At 53.6% G+C, this 14,142-nt stretch overlaps 1 protein-coding gene across 1 annotated transcript in view; it reads left to right on the plus strand.

Annotated features, from left to right (window-relative positions):
- The first annotated feature begins 3,448 nt into the window (after positions 1 to 3,448).
- CFAP46 (cilia and flagella associated protein 46) overlaps positions 3,449 to 14,142 on the plus strand; it is a 95,927-nt gene continuing 85,233 nt past the window's right edge. Inside the window, exons 1-9 of the mRNA XM_081249549.1 lie at positions 3,449 to 3,518; positions 4,010 to 4,134; positions 4,287 to 4,418; positions 5,058 to 5,122; positions 6,720 to 6,884; positions 7,756 to 7,879; positions 8,352 to 8,446; positions 9,217 to 9,327; positions 12,470 to 12,569. Of these exons, the coding sequence (XP_081105675.1) occupies positions 3,470 to 3,518; positions 4,010 to 4,134; positions 4,287 to 4,418; positions 5,058 to 5,122; positions 6,720 to 6,884; positions 7,756 to 7,879; positions 8,352 to 8,446; positions 9,217 to 9,327; positions 12,470 to 12,569 (966 nt within the window). The 5' untranslated portion in view covers positions 3,449 to 3,469. The remainder of the gene's footprint in view (positions 3,519 to 4,009; positions 4,135 to 4,286; positions 4,419 to 5,057; positions 5,123 to 6,719; positions 6,885 to 7,755; positions 7,880 to 8,351; positions 8,447 to 9,216; positions 9,328 to 12,469; positions 12,570 to 14,142) is intronic.

Here is a 14,142-nt window from a genome sequence, read left to right on the forward strand (position 1 = left end):
GTCCACCTGCCTGGCCCGGGGAGCCCGGCTCTGAGTGGGCCCAGCTCATGGTTCATTCCGGCTTGGCTGTCATCGCAGTAAAAGAAGATGCTCCTGCTTTAAATGTCGCTTCGCTGCATTTTGAAAAATGCATATGACCACGTGCCCAACTGTCCAGTCAAGATGTGGACCTTGTATGCCACCCCTCCTCAGTCAGGGCCCCACCCAATTTCTGTCGCCTTAGTGTCCCTTTGCCTGTCCTAGAATTTCGTGGAAACGGGATTGTGCAGGTGGTTTTCACACCTGGTGCTTTTGCTCCCCATCGCCCAGATTCATCCACCTTGGGGTCGCGTGGCTGGTTCACTTTTGTTGCTGAGTTGTGGTCCACCGTGACTGTGCCACAACTGTTTACCGTTGAGCATTTGGGGTTGTCTCCACCTTGGGGCTGTTAAGAATAAAGCTGCTGTGTAAATTTCTCGTGCACATCTCTGTGCATACATGTGGTCATTCCTCTGGGTAAACGTCTAGGAGAAGGATTTCTGGGTCAGAGAGTAGGGGAATGTTCAACTTTATTAAAAACATCATTTTCCAGTGATAGCACATTTCATATCCCCACAAGCAGTGCAGAAGAATCCCAACATCCACCTTTGCCGGCTGTTTCCATTGTAACCGTTCTAGTGGGTCTATGGTGACATCTCTTTTTGAAAATTTGTCATTTGTATTTCTCTGATTACCAACGATGTTGAGCACCTTTTCACGTGCTTATTGGATATTCAAATATCTTGTATTTTTGAGACTCTATTCAAGTTTATATCCGTCTTTTAAAATTTGTGTTGTCTTTTTATTATTGAACTGCTTTCTTTCTATAACCTGGATACATGTCCTTTGTTAGATGTTCACTGTGATTATTTTCAACCAACCTGTAGTTTGCCTTTTCATCTTCTTAGCAGTGCCTTTCGAAGAGCAGAGGCTTCACTTTGGATGAGGACAACTTTCTTTCTTTTCCTTTGATGCCATTTTTTATTCCCTACCTAAGAAACTGTTGTCTGCTCCAGGGTGGTGAAGTATTTTGTTTTACTCAAGAAGCTGTACGCACTTAAATTTTACTTTTAAAGTCTACCTATGGTCCATCTCAAATTAGTTCTGTCCATGGTGTGATGCAGGTTCCAGGCAATTCACTGCTCACTTGTTCTGGCATCACTTGTTGCGAAGACTTTCCTGTTCCCCCTTGAAGTGGCACATCTGGCAAAAGCAATGGACCGAATCCATGTGGGTCTGGTTCAGAACTATTTATTCTGTTCTATTGGTCTATTCATCTGTCTTTCACCAACACCACACTGTCTGAAACACCGCGGCTTTAGAGTAGGTCTTGAAATCCAGGAGTTTGAGTCCCCCAACTTTGTCCTTCTTCCTCAAGGCTATCTTGGCCATTCTAGGCCTTTGGGTTTCCATATAAATTTTAGAATCAGCTGTCCATTTCCAGAAAAGCACTTCTGGGATTCTGACTGAGATTTCGTTGAGTAGAAAGATCAGCCTGGGGAGAAGGACATGTCACAGATAAGCTCCAGTTCACGAGCTCGGCAATCCTCTCCATTCACGGGGGTCTCCTGGAGTTTCCCACAGCAAGGTGTTGTAGTTTTCAGTGGAACAGTACTAACACACCTTTTGTTAAATGTATCCCAAGGTAGTTGGTTTTGATGCTATTTTAAATGGTACGTTTCTGCCCTTCTCTGTTGGTTGTCAGATACACAGATACAGTTGACACCCACGGATACACTGTATCCTGCTCCTCGTCAAGTTCACTTAGTAGTAGTTGTAGTAGTTTTGTAGATGCCACAGGATTTTTTACATCCATGATCACTTTGTTTACGAATAAAAGCCCATCAACTTGAAAAGTGCTTCATTGTCTTTTACCTTTACTAAGTCACCTCCCCAGACACCAGAGGCCCTACCTCATCTCCCCCCGTCTCTTTCCTCCCCACTATGCGCCAGACTTCTTCAAGAATTATGGACCCAAGTCTTTCCCTCTGCCTCCTCTCCCTCGCTCACTCTTCCACCTCCTCCAACACCCGCCCCCCCCCCCAATTAGAGATGTAGCTATTCCTGAGTCACCGACCTCCTCCCCTGGGTGCTGTTAAACCCGACAGTGACTTCCCAGTGCTCACCTCACCACTGTCTGGGCCACATTTGACCTGGCTGATCCCTCTCTCCCCCTTCCCTTGGTTTGTGGAGCCAGCCCTGCACAGGCCTCCCGTCCACCTCTCCAGTCTCCCCTGCACCTCTTCCTGCCCACGGCCCAGGGGTCTCAAGGGCTGCCTCCAGCACTTCCCGCCCCGTCCCGCTCCCCCTCTGCAATCTCACCCACACGCCATCACCTCTGCACACCTGCTCACAGGCCTGAGCCTCCAGCCCCGGTCCTCTCCTCCCAGCTAAGACACCTCCCACAAATGTCGGCTCTGAGCACCCGATCCACACGTCCCAGACAGAAGGCCCGACGTCCTCCTGAGCCCCACACCACCCGCCCTTTCCCAGAGCTCCCCAGGCTGGCCCGTGCCCCCATCCACCTCCAGGTGTGTAGTCCCGAAGTCAAGGGTCCCCTGGCCCTCCCTGGCACCACGTCCATCACCCAGTCTTCACCTGGCGCCCACGGAACATGCTCAGACCCACGCACACCGCTTAAAGCAGTAGGAAGGAGAACCGTGCTCTCCTGCCCCCACCCCCCAACCGCACTGCAGTGCCCCACGCGCCACGCCCCTCCCCAGGCCTTGGCAAACGCTACTCCTTGGACATCCTCTCCCCTTCCTTCTCTGTCCAGCACCTGGCCCCTCTTTCAGACCTCAGCTCAACTGCCCTGAGCTTGGGGCACTCTCCCCAACAGCCCCCTCGGGACCACACCCCTCTACAAGTGGCCTGGCTCCCGAGCTTCCCCTGGCGGCGCCCCGGGCGCACAGTAACTCTGTGCGGGTGTGATGTCCTCTCCCCACGGGGGCGGCCGTCCACCCGGCTGCCTTTTCAGGCCCAGCTCAGCCCCGGCCAGTGGCAGGGGGCAATTAACTATTTGCAGGATACATGAATGAATGAGCTAAGGAACACAGGACCGCTTTCTGGGAGACTGCGAGGTGGTTTCAGCAGAGGGTCAGGGCCCGAACCCTGGGCATCCTGGACCGGCAGGGACCCTGATCGGAACCCGGGGCAGCTGCGCTGGGCAGCCCCACTACGGGGGTGAGCAGGGGCGGGAGGCGGGGCAGAGCCTGCGGACCCGCCTGCGAGGACGCGACCCCGGTCAGGCGGGGGCACCTCGCCCTCACGTCCTCTCCGAGGGGCTGGAGGCGCGCTCACCGGGTGGGCGCCGGAGCGGTTCGCCTCCGGACAAGTCTGGCCCCGCCGCCGACCCGTAGGTCCCGCGCCCTTCTCTGTCGCTAGGCAACCCCTGGGCCGCGGAGAGAAAGCCCTCGGGCGTTGCGCAACGGGCACCTCGGACGCCGGCGCCATGGATCCGGTCATAAGACAGGAGCTGGCCCGCGCCGAGAGCCAGCAGGGTGGGTGGGGGGGGGAACCGGAACCCGCCCCTGGGGAGACCCCGGGACCCGCCGGTCACCGCCCCCCACCGCCCCCCCCGGGGAGAACTCGGGACCCGCCGAGACCCTCACTCCTGGGGAGGCTGTCCTCACCCTGTTGATCCAGTGACCCCTTGAAGCCAGCACTTCGAGGATTTGTCTGACTTGGGCAAACTAAGGCGCCTTTTTAAAAGGAAGCCGTTCGTCCTTCCTAACCGTTCCTCAAGGCTTATTCACCTCACGCTGCTCCTGAAGCCGGAGCCGCAGAGCTGTTGCGGGGCCCGGAGGGCTGAGCTCGGGGCATCTCGCTGCTGGGCTCCTTCCCCCGGAGAGGACCGGGCCAGCGCGGGGGCCAGCACGGGGTTGCCTGCCCGACCCCAGCCCTGTCCCGGGCCTCCTGACCGTCCCCACTGCTGCTTGGTGGTGCAGTGGCTGCGTGATGACCAAATCTGCCTCAACTCCTGTCCTGATAGATGCTGCGTCCCTGAAGAGGGCTTATCAGTTGATCAAGTCCGCCAACCTGGGGAAATCAGAGTTTGACCCCACAGAAAGCTTCAGCCCCGACCTGTTTGTTTTGTGTGCAGAACAGGCCCTGAAGGTGATTAATCCCAGGGGTCCTAGGGAGGCGCCTTCAGGGGACCCCGATTTCTTGGTTTGTACTAGAAGCGGGAAGCGGCGGCCCCTGGTGGGTGGTCCACTGGGCCGCCCCCTCTGTGAACCTCTTGTGGAGGGGTCTGTGTTCTTGCGCAGATGGGACAGCCCGAGGTGAGCGAGGACTGCATCCGGATGTACTTCAAGGTGAAGGGGCCGGTCACCCAGTTTCTGGGCCGAGCGCACCTGTGCAGGGCCCAGCTGTGTGCTCCCAAGTCCACCGAAAACATGGTGAGAGGCGATTCCGGGCCCTGTCCCAGCGTCCCCGCCAGCCCTGCGTGCTGGTTCCTCCCGATTTTCTTTATTGTCCTTTTGGATCATGAAGCCTTGGTGTGTACAACCTTGAGTGTCTTGGCGAGGTGAAGCGCAGCCTTAGCTAGTTTGCCGTTCTGAAATGAATATATAATTGTCCTACTGTATTTTTCCCGTGAGAGTTTGCTTTCATTCTCCTCAAAGTTCCACGGCTTGTAGCGCCGCAGTTAAAATTCCCCCACCTCCAGACTCACCTTAAACCGGCTTTGTTGGGAGGGTGACCAGATTCTGCTTCAGTGAAGTGAGGTGCCGCATTTCCCATCTGTACTTTTCCCTGAGGGGTCTGGCTTGTGTCTTTGACCTCTGCCCTTTGTGTCCCCCGTGCCTGGTCATGCCTGCAGCACAGGTGGGGCACAGGGTGGGGTGGGGGGTGGACTTCCAGGCTTCCAGGGAGGGGGCGGAGCTCCTGAGAGCAGAAGCTCAGGCGTCCACTGCCCCCGTTCACACCCTGGGGGCCGGCCGTCTTCAGAGGCTTAATGGTCAGGGGAGTGACGGTGACCAGTGATTGATGTTCCAGTAGCAAATTTGATCGAATAGTGCATTCTTTATGCTGTTTAGGAGGAATTTGAAAATTGCGTGACTCAGTATATGAAGGCAATCAACTTTGCGAAAGGAGAACCAAGGTGAGCATGACAGATCGGCCGTTTCTAACTGAGTGTGTACAAGCTTTAGAACCAGAACTTACCAGGTGGTTCTGTCTGTTTGGACGCCGGGGTTTTTGTCTTGTTTTGTTCGTGTTTTACTGCATCTGTGGCTGTGGGCTCACGTCTCTAGCGTTGGAGCTGGGCCGCATGCCCACTCGACCCTTTAGCTGCATCCTCTTCCCTGTGCAAAGGTCTCTATGACCTGCAGATGCCTTTTGCCTGCTTTCTCTGTGGGAAGCTCGCCTTTGACCAGTCCCCAGGCACCTCCCTTTCTGGTCCTCTCTGGGGGGTTGGCATCTGGGCTCCCTCCCTGCCCTGCCCCCACCAGCCTGTGTTGCCCCTGTCAGGTCGCCTGGCCCACGGCTTCGTGTCTGGAGGGGTGATTCCCCTGAAACTCCAGCACAGTTTTCTACTTAATTACTGCTTAAATATTATTGAAATTGTTAAGTTTGCATACAAACTGGTATTGATACAGCCCATTTAAACAGGACACAACGTTTAAAGCACATTTAAGTATAAACCCTAGGTTCATTCATTCCTTCTCCCAGTGTCTGCTGTGGATGGCCTCCTCTGGCCAGCCCCTGTCGTAGGGGCTGGGGATACAGGGCCCAGCCCCGCAGACCCTTCCTCAGAGGGGACATCTGGATGGCAAGGCCCAGCCTTGAGCCAGAGGTTCTAAGGACAGTGGGTGTTTCAGGGGGACCATGCCCCGGAGCCCTGGAGCCCAAGCTTTGGGCACCCTTGGGGAGGGGCCTGGCCAATGCTGCACTCCAGGGGTCTTGGGGGGACGTGCAGACTGCCTGGGGGAAACCAGGAACCTCGGGGGCTGGTGGATGAGGGGTCTGAGTAGACCCCATGAAGGAGCAGGCAGCCTTGTCTTCCTGCTGGGCCTGGCCCTCCCTCCTCTGGGGCACAGCGGTCATCGGCAGCACCCGTCCATCAGACGACCAGCACCGCCAGGTACCTGGGTCCTGCAAGGCAGAGGTGGCCCCTCCAGAGAGGCGCCTGGATTCCCTCACTCGGGTCCTTTTGGGGGCTCCTGCAGCCCTCAGGGAAAAGCCCAGCTTCTCAGGGTGCCCTCCTCCCTCCCCAGCACTCCTCCTCACCCACCGTGCACTTCATCCGCTCGCACAGGGACCCCACCCAAGCCGCTTTCCCTGTACTGCTCTCCTGGCTGATTCCTCCAGGCAGCCTTCCTTGATGCCCCCTGCACTTGCCCATTCTTGTCTATCCCTTGAAAGCCAAAGGAGGCCTTCCTCATTGGGTACTTTTATGGGGAGCTGATCACTTTTCAGAATGGCCGAAAGAGAGGTGGGATCTCTGGTCTGGACCCAGGAGCCTGTGGCGGGGTCTGAACTGGAGCCAACTACTCGGCTGAGCAGGGCACGTGGCTGCCTCTGGGAGGATGCTGCATCCACCCCACATGTGCATCTGGCAGCCAGGCCAGGGCGGCTCGGGCAGGGCTGCTGCACCTGCCAGAGACAGAGGCCCTGGGAAGGAGCTCAGGACGGACTGGAAGGGGCTCAGGATGGACTGGCTCTGGGTGAGCCTCACCCACCCTCTTCTTGTGCCCCAGGTATTACTTCCTGGTGTATAACGCGTCGGTCCTCTACTGGCAAATGGTGAGGCCATTTCTCAAGCCTGGGTATCATCACCACCTGATCCCCAGCCTCTCCCAAATCGTGAGCGTGTTGACTCAGACTGAGGAGGAGGACAAGGACTGGCCGGCAGAGCTGACGCTGTGAGTCCCCAGACACCTGGCAGACGCTGGCCTTCCCCTCCCCCCTCTCCTGGTGGCCACATTTCACATCGCAGCCCTGGCAGTGCCCTCTAGCCCGAAGTTAGAATCAGGTTTTGCGTGTCTTGTCTGCACATGTTTCTAAACTCTGCAGATGGCATCACGGTGTCCTGATCAGACAGGTGTTACCACAGGACAAGTGCTTCTACTCAGAACCCAGGAAGTGGGAGCCTGCGTCATAGTCCTGGCTCATGGTTTTGAAAATAAATAAGTTGTGAGTCTAGTAGACATGCTAGCAACATACAGCTTGGCCAGAATGCTCATGCATCCAGGTGGCCCCACTTAGGGAAGCTTGCCCTGAGCGCATAACCCCAGGGACAGACAGCCCTGCGTGGATGTCAGCAAGTGGTCCCCAGCCGGCCAGGCGGGCTGAAAGGCGCTCGGTGACACTTTCCTGTATTTGGGTGGCATTGTTTGTGGCCAGTGATTTTGTGGATGCCACTGGGGGGCGCAGAGGGTCGGCCCTGAAGTTGGAATCCAGAGTGTGCAGGCATTCGTCGCCTGCTTTACAGCTATTTGGGGAGGCTTTAACAGAAAATAAGTAAAGCTATGCTCATTCTGTAAAACACCGTTGTTTGAGTCCTCGGTAATCACAGCCAAACAGTCCCCTTTCCCTTTGCAGGCAGTGGCCGAGCTTTCCAGCCCCGGCCCCAGCCCAGTGAGCCCCATACTGGCCGTGGGGTAAGGAGCTGGCCAATCCCTGCATCTTTCTGAAATTTGTAAAACATAAAAATATAATAACCGGGTTATTAGATGTTTGCAGCAGAAAATGACTTCATCCAGGTTTAATATGGACTATTTTTGTATTATCCAGGGAGCTTCTGGAGTGTTATCTACAAGCTGGAAAAAACGAGGAGGCCGCGAAGTTTTGTGCCACTGCAGCACCATTCATCAAGGCTAATGCGCCACAGAAATATCGACAAATATTTGCTCCTATGGTAAGTTGGAATATTCAAAACTGTAGAAAGAAGTCATTTTCTTAAGCCATTGTTCAGGAAACTATGTATAAAAAACAGCCAAGACCATCCACTGAGAGATACAAAAACATACATACATATGTACGAGCATGAACAGAACAAAACAAAATCTTTTCCTTTGTTGTGACTGAATATTTCCTTTTTAACAGCACTGAATTTTTTAAAAAGTTAGCAGAAAATTAGTAATTTAAGTAATTACGGCAACAGTGTGTAAAGAGCATTCATCACCTATTAATTTTATATATAGGAATCAACTTAAATTATATACGAGAAACTAAACATAAAGCATAATAAATGAGAAAATAATTGTGAATTACGAAATTTTACTTTTAAAGGAGGAATATTTGTAAAATAATAGCTAAACAAAATATCTGGCCTTTCCCTAATTATTTGCTTAAGTCTCTGTTAGTATTCTGTTTTCATCTTATAACAGGTCCGACATGAATTAATGGATGAGCTTCAGTTAAAGGAAGAAAAGAGAAGTTCTATTAGCCTGTCTGTCACTTTCCAGATTAATATGCTAAAAGCGTAAGTGCCTTGGGAAGGGGGATAGGCGCCGACTAGTCTCTGTGCCGGGGTGGGGGGCACATGTGCAGGGACGGTGAGGCTGGCTGGCGGGCTCGGCCTTGCCTCCCTTTACTGAGAGGCTCCGGGGAGGATGCCAGAGTGAGCGCAGGTCCTCAGCAGTGAGGAGGGTGGTGTTAGAAGAGAGGGACGGCAGCCGTGTCAGATGCTTCATTGGCCCCCTGCCAAAGGCAGCTTGAGACCTGACCGTGAGCTTGAACAAAAAGAGGGTAGTTGTGGGTGAAACCCTCATGGGACTGGGTGAGAATGCATGGGAGAGATCGTACCCAGGTAGAGACCTGCTGTGGTGGCGAGAGGGAGATAGGATGGTCGAGAACCTGGTGTGTGTGGTGAGGAGATCCCGGTGTGAGTGGGGAGGACAGCTGTCCAGAGGGAGGCGGGTGCTTGTCTGGGCTGGATCTGGGCAGATGGGAAGGGCCAAGCCCCCCTTTCGGTGGGCTCTTGGTGTGGGACTCGTTCTGGGTGCAGGGCCTGTGCACGGTGTCCTCGGGGTCCGTCCTTAGTGATGGAGGAAGATAGAGCCTGGGCTGGCAGTGAGGGCGGAGGGGTGTGAGAGGTCATCAGGAGAAGGAGAAGGAGAAGGTGTTACCTTAGGCCTTCTGTTCAGTGAGGACACAGGTTCATGGACTTCAGATTTTTTAAGGATAATTTAAAGAAATCTGACAGGATTCTTTTGGTTATTTAATATTTGATTAAATCGATCTATATTCTAGAAAACTGGATAAAAATGATTTATCTGAAGATACCAACACAATTCTGGAGGATACCTATAAATGTTTAAGTTATTACAATCACCAGCACTTTCCTTCAATCAGAGAGGAGAAGTAAGTGTTTCTGTTTTTCCAGTTTCACATCTATGTACAGCATTTCATAACTATAGGAAAATGTGGGGAAAGGAAAACGTAACCATAATTACCCGAGCAAGTGCCAACCGTTGTGGTGGAGGTTTTAGTGTATTACTGTGTAGTCTTTTTTGGTCCTGAGGTTTGTACTGTTTGGCAGCACTTGGGGTATGAAACTTCACACCATACTTTTTTAAAGTCAAATTCGACTTCTAATCACAAGTGCTTTTCTAGTTATTACACATCTTACACCTTCTGAATAGACGCCTAACAGTTCAGCCGCAGGAGAACATGCCTCTCCCTGAGCATTTCAGTTGTCAGTTCTCTGCTCCCTGAGTCCTGGGAGCACTGCTCAGAGCTCAGTCCTGGATCGGATTCCTGGGAACTGGTAGTTGAGCCAGAGGCTGAAAGAAAAGTCTGGAATGTACCCCCAGTTCAGCTCTTTCACCAGGTTCTCTAAGTTGTTCTAACTCGGAGCAGGTCCTGCTCGTCTCGTCCCTGGGCACAGCCTCCCTGAGGGGCTCCGCGAGTTCCAGAGGGGGGACCCTGGGGACAGAGGGGACCGCATGACACCAGGACACCTGCCCCGCTGCCTGGGACTGCACTGACTCCACTGCAGATCCGCTCCCTGCTGGCGAAGTGGAACTTCTTTTCATATATTTACGGACATTTTTTTTTCTCTCATTAATTTTCCAATGATTTCTTTTGCCCAGTTTTTTAAAAGTAGGTTGTAAATCATTTTACTAAGGACTTGCAAAAGCTTTTTCTGTTTCAAAATTTGAGCCCTCCAATTCCAGTATAATTATCCATTGTGTCAGTATGTTTACCTTTTAGGTCTTTTAAAACAATGTACAGATGTGTTTTATTTTTTATTTTATTTATTCATTTATTTTTGGCTGCATTGGGTCTTCGTTGCTGCGCGTGGGCTTCTCATTGCAGTGGCTCCTCTTGTCGCGGAGCCTGGGCTCTAGGCGTGCGGGCCTCAGTAGCTGTGGCGCACGGGCTTAGTTGCTCCGTGGCATGTGGGATCTTCCTGGACCAGGGCTCGAACCTGTGTCCCCTGCATTGGCAGGCAGATTCCTAACCACTGCGCCACCAGGCAAGTCCCCAGCTGTGTTTTATTTAAAATAAGAATAATTTGAGCTGACGTTCATCCCCCACCATCCTGGACCAGGCTCCATTTAGACCCGTCAGGGAGTCCCCACCCTCCTGGCCCAGCAGCCCAGTCGGTGGGCGCTGACCCGGCTCCCCCAGGAGCCCCGGCGTGTGGCCCGCACGGAGCCAGCTGCGCCCCTGCCCCTGGCCCCCCGCGCCCGCCCTGGGCTTCTGTGCCCACGCCCGCCACACGCCCCCTCTCCGCCCCGCCCGTGGGTCTGTGGCTTCACGGTTGCCAGTTTACTGTGTGGTGGCTAAGAGGCTGGCTGGTGGCTTGTGATGCAGCTTCCCGGGTGCTCAGCCCAGCTGCTCCCCAGGCCTGGCAGGGGCGTGGCCCCTGCTGGCCAGGGTCACAGGCTCCGCCGCTTGGAGATGCTGTCTGTGGGGTCAGGTCCTTCCTCAGCCCCGAGGCTCCAGCCATCTGTGAGGGGCCCGCTGACCCCTCCCCACCTGAGCTTCTGTATCTGGAATTCTGGGTAGAAATAAAAGTTCTGTGAGGTTAAGACCAAAAAAGCACTGAAAATCAGTGATGGCTCCCTTTGTGGGTTCTCCCTTCTTCCCTGCACAACAGGCCCAGGTGGCCAGAGCTCGGGGAGGTCAGAGGGGCTGTGGGTCTGGAGGCCCCACCAGGGCCCTTGGAGGTCTGGGCTGCATGGGTCGGGGTGGAGGGCAGGGACCCGCACCCACCCCAGTGAAGGGAGAAGGGAGGGTGCCTGTTACAGCAGACAGGCTGCTTGCTTCCGGGGTGGGTGTCGGGAGGCGGAGATGTTGGATAATATTCTCCTGGCTGAGAGCGTCTTTGAGACTGAAAAGTGAAGCAGGCAGCTCTGTAAAGTGCAGTTAGGAAGTTCATTGTGGGGACTGACACACAGGCAGGAACCGTCCGCGGATGACAATCCAGAGGCATCCGCAGCTGTGCTCCGAGCCACCAAAAGGGGCACAGGAGACTTAAAGGAGGACTTAAAGGGGCCAGAGCTAAAAATGGCACCTGACTACCAAGTGGGACTGAGGGTTTACCTCCCCTGGGGGTCCCGTGACCACTGTCAGCACAGGGCACTCTTCAGTTTTCATACCAGGTGAAGGCAAGGGTTAGCACTGCCGGGGCTCCTCTGGCTTGGACACATTCCTTGTGAGTGGGCGGAAGCTGGGTCACGGTCACTAGAAGGGGGCGGGGGTGAGACTGCGGGCCTGAGAGGAGCTGACCAAGTGCAGTCCGTGTGGTCTGGCCACAGTCAGGTTGTGATGCCTGCCTCGGAAAGAGCAGCGAGGTGTTGGCTTATCCCCAAGGGAGGCTGGCATGTCTGGGGACGCTGCTGGTGGCCACTGTTGCTGGTGACCAGGGGTGCTGCTAAACACTCCACCGTGTGCAGGACGGGTCCCCACCCAGCAGAGAACTGCCTCATTAAGACGTGATGGTGTCAGGCTGAGGAGCCTGACCCATCTCCCACCAGAACCATTGCCTTGATCCCTGCAGTTTTATATTAAGTCTTAAAATCAGGCAGTTTAGTCCTCTGACTTTGTTCTTTTTCAGAGTTGCTTAGGATAGCCTAGGTCCTTTGCATTTCCGTGCACATTTTAGCATCAACCTGCTGATTTCCACAAAGACCACGATTGGCAATTGGTGACTGTGAATGCTCTGGTCACAGGATAGGAAGAGCCGGCCCCAAGGAAATGTGTGTCTGTCTTTTGTCACCCCTGCCCCCCCCACCAAGGGCTCAAATGGTGGTGCCCAGGGCTCACAGCCCCTCATCAGGCTGCACCTGCACCTGCCCTGAGGCAGTGGAAGTCCCTCCAAATCCTGTGTCAGGGCCAGAGGGGGCTGGGCTTAGGGACCCTCACCATAGGATTTCTCTTCTCTTCCATTTTATTCCTGCCTCCCCTAAGTGACAGCTGAAGGCTTATTCTACCCACAGGTGGGTGTTTCTTGTTGTCTCCTATTGACCCAATGCTGTTTTGTTTCTGTTTCCAGAATTCTTTTGCTTTTTGAATTAGCTCATCTTTCTCTGATCTTGAAATGTGGGGAGATCACCTCTGACTGCCTCTCAGACTTGAAGAAGATGGACAGCAAAGTAGGTGGTCAGGGACTGGGTGCACCACCCCTACTCACTGTGATCTGGACATGAAAGGCAAAAAAAAAAAAAAAAAAAAAAAACGGGAAAGGAATTCAAAAGCCCCTCACCAGGAGGGCCTAAATCGTTATGTTGGTAAATTTCCTTTCAGTCTTTTTTAAGTGCAATTCATACAGTTGAGGTGATGTGATTTTTGCAGTTTTGCATCAATAGTATCATTAATGATAAAAGGATCAATTTGTCAAGAGAATATAACAATTGTACATGTATATGCATCCAACATTGGAGCACCTAAATATATTAAGCAAATACTAACAAATCTGAAAGCAGAAGTAGACAGCAATGCAACAATAGTAGGAATCTTTAATACCCCACTTTCAACATGGATAGATCATCCAGACAGAAGATCAATAAGTATGTATTGGGCTTGAACTACACTTTAGACAAAATGAACTTAATAGACATCTGTAGAGCATTCCATTCAATGGAGGAAAATACACATTCGTCTCAAGCACACATGGAACATTCTCCAGGACAGATCATACATAAGATCAGCAGTACCCAACCTTTTGGGCACCAGGGACCAGTTTCAAGGAAGACAGTTCTTCCACGGATGGTGGGTGGGGGTTATTCAGGCGGTAATGCGAGCGCTGGGGAGTGGCAGGTGACACTTTGCTCGCTTACCTGCCGCTCACCTCCAGCTGTGTGGCCTGGTTCCTAACAGGCTGTGGACTGGTACCGGTCCATGGACCAAGGGTTGGGGACCCCGTGCTAGATCATAAAACAAGTCTCAACCAATTTAAGATGATTTTCTGACCACAGTGGTGTGAAACTAGAAATCAGCAATAGGAGAAAAGCTAGAAATTCACAAAAGTGTGGAAATTAAACAACATACTCCTGAACAAGAAGAAATCAAAGGGAAAAAAAGATTTTGAGACTTCCGGGTAAGACGGCGGAAGAGTAAGACGCGGAGATCACCGTCCTCCCCACGGATACACCAGAGATACAGCTACACGTGGAACAACTCCTACAGAACACCTACTGAACGCTGGCAGAAGACCCCAGACCTCCCAAAAGGCAAGAAACTCCCCACATACCTGGGTAGGGCAAAGCGGAGAGATTCCCGCACAGAAGTTCGGTGCCGAGCGGCACTCACCAGCCCGAGAGGCTTGTCTGCTCGCCCACCAGGGCAGGCGGCGCTGGAAGCTGAGGCTCGGGCTTCGGTCAGAGCGCAGGGAGAGGACTGGGGCTGGCGGCGAGAACTCAGCCTGAAGGGGGCTAATGTGCCACAGCTAGCCGGCAGGGAGTCCGGGAAAACTCTGGAGCTGCCGAAGAGGCAAGAGACTTTTTCTTCCCTCTTGGTTTCCTGGTGCGCGAGGAGAGGGGATTCACAGCGCTGCTTAAAGGGGCTCCACAGACGGGCGCGGGTCGCGACTGAAAGCGCGGAGCCCAGTGACGGGCGTGGGACGCTGGGGCTGCTACTGCCGCCGCCAGGAGGCCTGTGTGCGAGCGCAGGTCACTGTCCACACCGCCCTTCCGGGAGCCTGTGCAGCCCGCCACTGCCGGGGTCCCG

This window comes from Mesoplodon bidens (assembly GCF_964165515.1).
Source record: "Mesoplodon bidens genome assembly, chromosome: 1".
Classification (NCBI taxonomy): Eukaryota; Metazoa; Chordata; class Mammalia; order Artiodactyla; family Ziphiidae; genus Mesoplodon; species Mesoplodon bidens.